This window comes from Frieseomelitta varia, unplaced genomic scaffold (genome assembly GCF_011392965.1).
Source record: "Frieseomelitta varia isolate USP_RPSP 00005682 unplaced genomic scaffold, Fvar_1.2 scaffold_285, whole genome shotgun sequence".
Classification (NCBI taxonomy): domain Eukaryota; kingdom Metazoa; phylum Arthropoda; class Insecta; order Hymenoptera; family Apidae; genus Frieseomelitta; species Frieseomelitta varia.
Genome location: NW_025110018.1, coordinates 2024909 through 2035288, shown reverse-complemented (window position 1 = coordinate 2035288; position 10380 = coordinate 2024909). Strand labels below are relative to the sequence as shown.

The 10380-nt window shown below is 31.1% G+C and overlaps 2 protein-coding genes and 1 long non-coding RNA gene across 7 annotated transcripts; 1 reads left to right on the top strand and 2 right to left on the bottom strand.

The window, feature by feature from the left end:
* Nucleotides 1-1143: 1143 nt before the first annotated feature.
* Nucleotides 1144-4478, bottom strand: LOC122529315. 2 transcript variants are annotated; one of them, XM_043655319.1, is made up of 6 exons: nucleotides 4036-4478; nucleotides 3558-3964; nucleotides 3381-3480; nucleotides 3214-3315; nucleotides 2617-2772; nucleotides 1144-1395 (listed from the first exon to the last, which is right to left on the bottom strand). In XM_043655319.1, exons 1-6 carry the CDS (start codon nucleotides 4327-4329, stop codon nucleotides 1330-1332), a joined length of 1125 nt encoding a protein of 374 aa, XP_043511254.1. In that variant the 5' UTR covers nucleotides 4330-4478; the 3' UTR covers nucleotides 1144-1329. The 2 variants fall into 2 exon arrangements, with proteins under 2 accessions (XP_043511254.1, XP_043511255.1); XM_043655320.1 differs by lacking the exon at nucleotides 3214-3315.
* Nucleotides 4479-5521: 1043 nt separating this feature from the next.
* Nucleotides 5522-8948, bottom strand: LOC122529379. Of its 3 annotated transcripts, XM_043655466.1 has the most exons (6): nucleotides 8655-8948; nucleotides 8166-8572; nucleotides 7995-8094; nucleotides 7830-7931; nucleotides 7100-7255; nucleotides 5522-5696 (listed from the first exon to the last, which is right to left on the bottom strand). In XM_043655466.1, the coding sequence occupies exons 1-6, from the start codon at nucleotides 8946-8948 to the stop codon at nucleotides 5631-5633; spliced, it is 1125 nt and encodes a 374-aa protein (XP_043511401.1). In that variant the 3' UTR covers nucleotides 5522-5630. The 3 variants fall into 3 exon arrangements, with proteins under 3 accessions (XP_043511401.1, XP_043511400.1, XP_043511402.1); XM_043655465.1 differs by lacking the exon at nucleotides 5522-5696 and having other exon boundaries at nucleotides 6804-7255; XM_043655467.1 differs by lacking the exons at nucleotides 5522-5696; nucleotides 7830-7931 and having other exon boundaries at nucleotides 6804-7255.
* LOC122529383 lies at nucleotides 8356-9723 on the top strand. 2 transcript variants are annotated; one of them, XR_006306788.1, is made up of 4 exons: nucleotides 8356-8447; nucleotides 8624-9046; nucleotides 9116-9233; nucleotides 9343-9723. It is a non-coding gene; the product is annotated as an uncharacterized LOC122529383 (long non-coding RNA). The 2 variants fall into 2 exon arrangements; XR_006306787.1 differs by having other exon boundaries at nucleotides 8624-9233.
* The last annotated feature ends 657 nt before the right edge of the window (nucleotides 9724-10380 follow it).

Here is a 10380-nt window from a genome sequence, read left to right as displayed (position 1 = left end):
TAAACCAAGTAATATCGATTGCTTTCTCCAGTGTCAGTTGCTTCATAATTTTGAGAATAACTTTCAGAAATTGTTTGTTGTGATATGAACGAAATATTTTTTAATAGAATGATATATACAGATTGTCGTGTGTAAGAGGATTGTTGTATTGCTGTAAAGGCAACTGAAGCTTTGTAAATGTAGAATTCGTATAAAGTTCCTGTATAGGCAAAGAATTTAATAAATCATACTGGCCATAACGAGTAAAAACAATCTATTGATTAGTGACTTGCTGCGAAGTACTTCTTGCGCTGCTGGTTGATTCGACGGTGATAATTATTGATTGAATTATGCATTCATCTTGTACGTGCAGCTTGTGTTACAAAGCAGATAAGTACAAAGAGAGGCATTCACGTAACTGATATTTCCAGACAGAACATATAATAGAACGGTCTACAGGAAAGTACGTTGTCTGCAATGTGTGCGGATTAAATTGTATATTTAGATACTTCTACATGAGTGCTTACAAGAAATAATACTAGAGAGAGGAAACACATGATAATTTGTACGTATAGAGCCTGCATTTGTGCGACTCAGGCAAAACTGCTAGTCTCGTTTAGATCGTTGAAGCGTACGAATGTAGCACTGAACTTGCGTTTTTAATACGGACAGGCTATTGTAACACTGATCACAAATGTATCGTGAAAGTAAAAATGAAGACCAAAATATATATTTTCTAAATCAAGATGTTAATGTGTGCAATTACACGTGTGCGGCGCGATATTTCCACGACATGAACCGATTCTCGCGCTTGTATTTGAAGCGGATAGCGGCCGTGTGGTGAAGTATTATAGTAGAATGATACGATTCCGAAATATGATCGGAGATCGCGTTAAGTGGACTGTATGATTCGATAAATTTGTTAGTGTACCATATCCGTGATAGTGCGCTAGGACATTTTGTCAACATGAAAAACGGAGAAGCCGTTATCGTTGTATAAATAGAATAATTGAAGAGAAGAAGGAGCATTTACAAGTTATTAAATGAGAAGTTTCCTTCCGAGCGGTTCCATCACGAAAACCTCAAGTAATTCCAACAGGAATATATAATATGAATTTATTTAATATCATTGATAATACAAAAGCTATTGATTGACGATAATTATTACACACCGAATAATTCAACTGTTGTAGAATTTAGATATTCAATTATTATGTAACAATTGATTTTATTTTCTAATACATTATTACAAAGCCTTGTATTGTGATTTTATTCGTAAGAAACACACACCATTACATATTATTACACGTTACATACAGTATCTGAGAATAATATTCATATAGAAAGTGTTTATTCTGAATCATTTTCAACCACAACGCGCAAAGCGGTGAAGATGGAGAAAACATTAGATAAATACTGAAATATTGTCAGCTTGTTATTCACATATTATCTTTGATAATCATTTATTAATTAAAGAGGTTGCAGCTATAAATAACTAGCTCCTTTATATTGTAATTTGATTAAGTAAAAGAAGTAATTTAAAAAACGAATTGTTTTAAACATGTTCTATATATATATATATTGTCAACATTACACGGTATACTATAAATCAATATTATTAAAAAAAAAAAAAATAAAAATGTGAAAAATATTTTCTTTCAGACAAAATAATACCGTAATGTATGTAGCGAAACAAAGGTAGTAATAAATTAGGAATTAATAATTCTAAAGATAAAATTAGTCAACAAATACAGTACTACACAAATAAATATAAGTTTCGATCAATTGTTCTTTTGGATATTTACTGGTTAAGCTTGATTTTTTTAATTATTTACGAAAAGTTGTCATTGAAATACGTTGTCGCACGATTCTAAACAATTTTTTTTTTGTACATGTATTTAAAATCGTTACTTGGTTTTATTTCTAAAACATTTGCTAAAATATACTGTATTAGTTATTTTTTTTCTGCCCTTCCTTCCGAGGGCATTCGTTGACGATTAAAGATTTTAACTGGTAAAAATATGGCACTATTCCGTCTCTTAGAGAAGTAGAGTATCTTCTATGAAGAATTTCTCCACGTAAAGAAAAAAAAAGAAAAAAATATCTGATGAAAGCAAAGAGAGTGGCAGAAACCTACGGTTTTACTTTATAATATAAGATTTTTGGTTGCGAAATAAAGTTATTATTTTGACTATATTAAATAAAGTTATTATCTAGAGTCATCGGACGAATCGAATTATCATATATTGTAAACGTACATATATTATGATGTGAAAGCATGGATTGGAGAGGAGGGATTGTCCACTTTCTCCTTTGCAATTCTTACCTATTTGATCTAAATCTATTTCAAACCGATACAATAAATTTTTGCAGATATCTTTTTGTGAAAATGAAATCCAAGCGTCGGTTACGTGTATAGTACAATTATTTCGAAAAGAAAGAGTTTTCGAGTTTATGTTTGTAGATTATCAAGCCTATTTTACTTTTTAGAAAGAGTAGAATTTAGAGAGTAGAAGAGACAATACTGATCTTTATTTTCGTGACGTTGTCTATATAATAAAGATAACATACATGTACGAAATAGAGCTATTTCCTTATTACTGCAATTTCTTCTATTTGACTGAGGATTTGCCTTACCGAACAATAATAACGTAAAGAAAGCTCCGGTATTATGCATTTGACAGAGAGAGTTATTGGTTTTTGATATATCAGCACGGTCAGCAAGTCCTTTTGCATCTTCAACGTCTGTTTATACCACGTCATATCGTATGCACTCCAAGAAATATGTATACTCTAAAAAATATAAAAAATTGATCACTTTCGCGAGGTAGTAACATTATATTATTTCGATATTATTTCTGAAACACTATGTCTTGTTTTTACATTATTAACATCTGCATCTTCAGTTGTTAACAATTGTAAAAACAGGTTTGACTCTTTAGAAATCTTTTCAAAAGTTAAAACATTTTATTAGAAATAAACATATATCACCGTATGTAATAGTATGATTTTCAATAAGCTAATCATTATATTTAACAACCAATATTTCTGTTTTAAATAACTGGAATTTCAAGTGGGATCCATATGTCGTGACACACCCATTTTATTATATATACTCTAACTTATAGTAAGGAACTATAATTAAGACTATAATCTCTTATGTAACAAAAATGTCTAAAATTAATTAGTTTTAAACGAAAAAAGTAATCTCTTTGAAGATAATAAAAAATTTACCATATCTTTCATATAATCGGCTGGCCACGTATATATATAAATTTCGGTGAGTACAGTGAAAGATACAACTATAAATTGCATTTTCACAATTAGTGGAGTGTCCTATACATAAACTATATATATATTAGTTTGTTACCGTATATACGAAATATATGTGTTTCACTTACCATGAGTAAGATAATGCCACATAAAGTAAGAATAAACGTGCTTACTCCTACAGCATAAAGTACTATAAAACGAAAAATACCAACTACTTCTTCTGCATACCTAGAAAGAAGTACTTGCAAGGAATTTGAATGTAACCTGTTCCGCCACAGGTTATAAAATAAAATATCACTCTTTACCTCTTCAAATGTAATTGTTTTTTAACGCAAACAATCAGCATACTAGTATTTGTAATTTCTCTCATTTCAATGGCCAGACACTCGAATCTTGCCGCCGTGAACCAAAGTAAAAGCGCTCCAAACATGCTTAGACACATATGTGCAGCGCACTGATAGCTGACGATAGACTGTTGCACATATATGATAACATACACTGGCGTATCATTAACGCGAAATGGATATTCCGCGTCGCATGGGAAGGGAACTGGCATGAATATAGGTCCTATTAAAAATGCAGTCGAGGTGATGTATACACATACCATGGAGCTTCCAAAAAAGATGCTGGATTTTGCGATAAGCTTGTTATAAATTTCCTTTTCATATTGTTGCGCCTCTTTAACACAGTTCAACATCTCCTCGACCACGTACTGTAACCCGTTAGTTAAAGCATACACATCCTTACCGTCAAACGTACAAGAAAATGAGACTGAAAGCTTACTTGTAGGGAATCGTGATTGATCATACATATGGTGGTCTGAATCACAAGTTGGCTTATACCTATAAATAGGCAGATGCATTCGGAAACAATGAGTATATCGTCTGAATGCAAATAAATCGAATACATCAGAGCCAGGAGCACCGTGCAAGCACTGATAACACTACAGAGTTGCAGAATTTTGTAGCAAACGATTCGTGCTATGCTGCTGCTACTAGGAAGCGGCCAACAAAAAGATAGAACTACGCCAAACCAAACGATATCGATAGCTTTCTCCGGTGTTAGTTGCTTCATCATAATTTTGAGAAACTGTTCGTTGCCTACGAACGAAATGAAGTTTAATCGGTGCGGTAGAACGATGTGTGCAGATTGTTGAGCGCGAGAGCATTGTTACATTGCTGCGGAAACAACTGAAGCTTCATTGATGTGGAATCTGTATAAAATAATCACCCCCTATACGAAGAATTTAATAAGTCATACTGGGGATAAAATCGTACTGCGGTCTAAGTACAAACTATTGATTAGTGATTTGCCGCGAAGTATTCCTTGCGCTGCTGGTTGATTCGACGTTGATAATTATTGATTGAATTATACATACGTATAATCTTGTACGTATGCAGCTTGTGTTATAAAGCAGGTAAGTATAAAGAAAGGGAGGCATTCACCCAACCGAAGCTAATGTTTATGGACATAACATATAATAGAACGGTCTGTAGAAAAGTATATTGTACATGTGTGTGCATTAAGTTGAACGTTAGACATTTCCGTACGAGAAGTAATACTAGAGAGAAAGAACACATGATAATTTGTGCGTATAGGATCTGCATTTGTGCAGACTCAACAAGACTGCTAGTCACGTTTAAATCGTCGAAGCCTGTGGATGTAGCAGTCTTGCGTTTCTATTATAAATCGACTATTGTAAGGCTGGTTACAAATCATATCGTGAAAATAAAAGTAGAGAACAGAATATATATTTTTTAAATCAAAATGTCAAAGTGTACAGTTACAAGTGTTAGTAATGAAATTATTATTCGACTTTTTGTAAAAAATTCGCGTTGTCATAAAGCGATCCGAATAACGATTTAATATGGACTTGCATATTGAAGATTTTTGACAGCATGTTATGAAACACTATCAACTGTCTGCCAATATAATTTCTAAGTTCTGGGGTAGGTACTGTTCCTTTCATCACAACTTTTCTTCCTGTTATTTTCAGGAAGTTGATCAGCTATCCGGTTTAATTGATCATGAAGATTAGAACAAAAATAATAATATTGCAAAACATGTAACAAAGAAAAGAGCATTTATAAATTACAAGTCACTAAATTGGAAGGCCTCATCCTGAAAACTTCAAGTAGTATTAACACGAATATATACATAATGCGAAATAATCTAATACCATTAATAATACAAAAGTTAATTGACAATAGTCACATAAAGAGTAATTATAAATAATTCAACTGTTATAATGTCCAGAATTATAACAATAGATTTTATTTTTTAATACTTTATGTATTACAGAGTCTATTTCGTAACTATAACTTTATTCGCGAGAAACAAATTTCATAGAATTTAAATAACATTCACGTAGAAGGCTTTTATTCTGAATCATTCTCAACCACCACACGCAAAGCGGTGAAGATAGAGAAAACATTGGATAGATACTGAAACATTACCAACTTGTTATTCACATATTATCTTTGATCATTTCATTTGTTAATTAAAGAGATTGCAGCTATAAATAATCACCTCCATTACATTATAATTTGATTAAAGTGAGAAGCAATTCAAAAATTGAATTTTTTTTAAATACGCTAGTCTGTACGATATATATTATCAATGCCACGCTGTGTACTACATAAAAATCAATGTGATTAATTGAAAATGCAGAAAAGTGTAATAATACTGTAATGAAAACAATAGTTAGCAATGATTTAGTGAAATAAAGGCAGTAATAAATTTGAAATTACTAATTCTAAGTAAGTTTGCTAATTAAATAAAAAATAGTACTATACAAATAGAAACAAATTTTTATCAGTTATTTTTTTGAATATTCAAAATAAATTTCCGTAGGCTCAATTAGGCTCAATGTTAAATGATAAAAAACTTTTTTGTATAATATATTTCAAATTTATTTTAGTAATTATTTATATTATTTTGTATGTCAAACAAAAATTACTCTCTGCGATAATATAGTCTACAATAGTTATTTCAGCAATTTCTTTAATGTTCTCATTTTGCCATCTCTTCCTCTATTATATTTTATTAATTTGTTATACTTTGTTTTATGCTTTTGTTTCATACTATGTTTTTTTATATATTGTTTTATAATCTTATTAACCATATAAAGTGAAATAATATAAATTAAAAATAAATTTAATTTTGAAATTTATTAACTTTATTAATTTTATATTGTATGTAATAAAACAACCTATCTATATAACGTAATTTGTTATTTCTTTCACCTGAAATTATAATAACTGATTTTTATTCATTGCTACTAACAGTAAGTGGAAGATGTAGAGTGTAAAGGAAGTACATAGGTGGTCAAATTTCCTCCGATTCATCAGAAAGAAAATCATAAACTAAATTTCGACAACTCTTTCTTTTCGCGATATAGACATTCTGCTCTATGTTCTAGATTTCTATCTTTTAGAATCCAAATACTCAAAAATCCAATTATTTATCTTATATAAAAACATTAAAAATACATCAACTTTTAAACGTCTTCAACAGTCTTTGAAACAGTCGATACGAAATACCTATGTATTGTTGTAAGAAGATACTAATTTCAGGAATTCTTTTAGATTCTAATTATTCCATCATAATCTAGGTTCTAAATACAATACATCAAAATAGAAAAATGCCTAAATCTCGAAAAAGAAGGATTTTCAGATCTATACCTATATGTATACATATAATTTAATAACTTTATTATTCCTTAGAATTAATACCGAAGTTTTTTCCCTGTATACTCTGTATACAATAAGTAAAATACACAAAATAGATCTATTTCCATATTGCTGCAATTTCTTCTAATCGACATTTGGATAATAAGTTGCCTTACCGAACAATAATAACGCAAAGAAAGTTCCGGTATTATGCATCTGATAGAGAGAGTTATTGGTTGTTGATATACCAACACGTTCAGTAGATTTTTTTGCATTTCTAATGTCTGTTTGTACCAAACTGTGTCATATATACTTCGTGAGACATGTATACTCTAAAAAATATATAATAATAATAAAAAATATATAAATACATATAATTGTACAAAAGATCAATAGTATTGATAAAAGTACAAGGAACAAAAAGATATACGTATATCTTATACACGTATATTATGTTATTAACATCTGCATTTCCAGTTGCTAATTGTGGAAACAGGTTTTTGAAATAATGGGGATTTTATATAATATTTATATATAAACAGGGATTTTAGAAAATTAAATATAAACAGGGATTTTCAAAAATTAAAGCATTTCATTAAAATCGCGTATGCAATGATATGAAACACAATTTCCAATTTCCAATAAGTTAATCGTCATATCTAACAACCAATGTTTCTTTCGCAATTTTTATAAAAAAAAGTAGGAAGTCGAACTCGTACGTTATGATACATCTTGCATGTAATACATATTTTCTCATGTGCGTGCTCTAACATGTAACAAGGAATTAATTAAAATTATAATTTCTTATATAATAAGAATATTTAAAATTAATTAATTTAATTTCCTAAAATAAGAAACGTGGTCGTACTGTTATCTTTTTATAAGTAATAAGGTAACGTGATTTACCATATCTTTCAAGTAATCGGCTGGCCATGCATATATATAAATTTCGACGAGTACAGTGAAAGATAGAATTACAAATTGCATTTTCACAATTAGTGGAGTATCCTATACATAAACTGTATATATTAGTTTGTTATCCTCTATACGAAACATATACGCTTCACTTACCATGAGTAAGATAATGCCACATAAAGTAACACCAAACGTGCTTACTCCTACAGCATAAAGTACTATAAAACGAAAAATATTAACTACCTCTTCTGCGTATCTAAAAAAAAGTGCTTACAACGAACTCAAATATATCCTACCATACATTATGAATGAAAATGTCGTCCTCACCTTCTTAAATACAACTGTTTCTTAATGCAGACGACCAACATACTGGCATTTGTAATTTGTGTTATTTCTATGGCCAAACACTCGAATCTTGCCGCTGTGAACCAAAATAAAAGCGCCCCAAACATGCTTAGACACAAATGTGCAGCGCATTGATAGCAGACGATAGACTGTTGCACATATATGATAACGTGTACTGGCGTGTCGTTAACGCGAAATGGATATTCCGCGTCGCATGGGAAAGATGCCGACGTGAATGCTGGCCCTACCGAAAAAGCAGTCGAGGTCAGATATATACATACGATGGAACTTCCAAAAAAGATGCTGCATTTGGCGACAAGCTTGCAATAAATTTCCTTTTCATACTGTCGCGCCTCTTTGACGCAGTTTAGCATCTCCTCGACCACGTACTGCAACCCCCAATAATAATTATAATAATTAAATCGCATACTCTCTTACAGAAATGTAGAGTGAAAGCGGATGGAAACTTACTTGCAGGGAGTCATGACTTATTACGCATATAATACCCTGGATCGTCTGTTGGCTTATGCCCATAAATATACAGATGCATTGAGAAACACTGAGTATATCGTCTGAATGCAGATAAATCGCATATATCAAAGCGAGGAGCACCGAGCAAGCGCTAATGATGCTACTGATCTGTAAAGTTTTATAAACAAGTACTCGCGTTTTGCTGCTGTTACTGGGCAGCGGCCAACAGAAGGATAAAACCACGCTAAACCAAATGATATCGATGGCTTTCTCTGGCGTTGGTTGCTTCAACATAATCTCAAAAGACTGTCTGGCTGTTAAACGAACGAAACGAGGGGTTTAGTTGGTGCAGTATCGATACATGCACAGTTAATTGTTACATTGCTGCGAAAGTAAGTGAAGCTTGAATCCGTACAAAATTATTCTTTATGAGCAAAGAATTTAATAAATCATACTGGCAGTAACGTCTGAGAACGATCTATTGATTGGCGATTTGCTGCGAAGTAGTACTTACGGCGGTTGTTTCGACGATGATTATTGATTGCATTATACATCGGCGCAGCTTGTGGCATGAAGCAGGTAGATACGAAGGGTGGTAATTACGACGAAGCTAATGTTTATGGACACATGCAGAAAAATACGTTGTATATACGTGCCTGTTAAATCATACCTTTCAACTGTTCTACAGGAACGCGGCAATATTAAAGAGAAAGAACACATGATGGATTGCAGGTATAGAATCTACAGTGATATGCGTCTCTTGTAATGAACTAGTGGTAAAAGAGTAGTCTTGTTTATGTGGCCGAGACGGATGTTTCGAGTATAGTCAAGCGCTCTACTCACTTTTTCACTTGGATGGATTGCTGTAGGACTGATCAAAGGACTAAATCAAGATCCAAAGTGAGTAAGCAGTAATGATAAAGTTAGCATTTGAGTTTTTGTAAAAAATCGGTCATCATCATTGCATAGTGATACGTTTGAATAAAGTTTAGCATGGATTTGCATATTGAAAATTTTTGAGGGATTATAAAATGTTCGGCCATACAATTGCGAAGGTAAGTACCGCTCTTTTTACCATGGTTTTCTTCCTGTTTCCGTGACGAGTTCCTTCGAATAATAATATAAATATAAATACAAATATTATAATAATATAATTATATAATAAGTATTGAAAGAACAATACAACAAAGGAGAATACACAAAATGAACAAAATAACAAACGTACACTGCTACGGTACAATATATTGTACAATATACTTATTCGAATGATTAAATTACGTATTTTTATGCAAATTCATATTTTCATAATTAAAGTTTAGAAAAAAGGAACTAGATAGAAAATTATTTTCTCTGTTAATTATATTAATAATTATTATAGAATATTGGATATTATATTTGGATATATTTTTATATATGGATACTTCGAATATTTTATATTTTTTTATACCTTTTGCATTCTGTGCATTTTTACATTTTCAAGTTTCTTATAAATGTATAAAACATCCACAGTTTATTAGTAATAGTGAGAAATTATCATAATATTTCTATAACTCCAATTTCAATGTCTTCGTCACATTAGAATTTTATCTATGAAGAACTTAGCAGGATAAAGTATATCAAATTCACATTAAGAATTAATTATTCGTATGCTAAATTAAACCGAAATTAAAATAAACTTCAAAAAATTCAATTTTTTATCGTTGCCAATCTTGTATTATCAGGAATT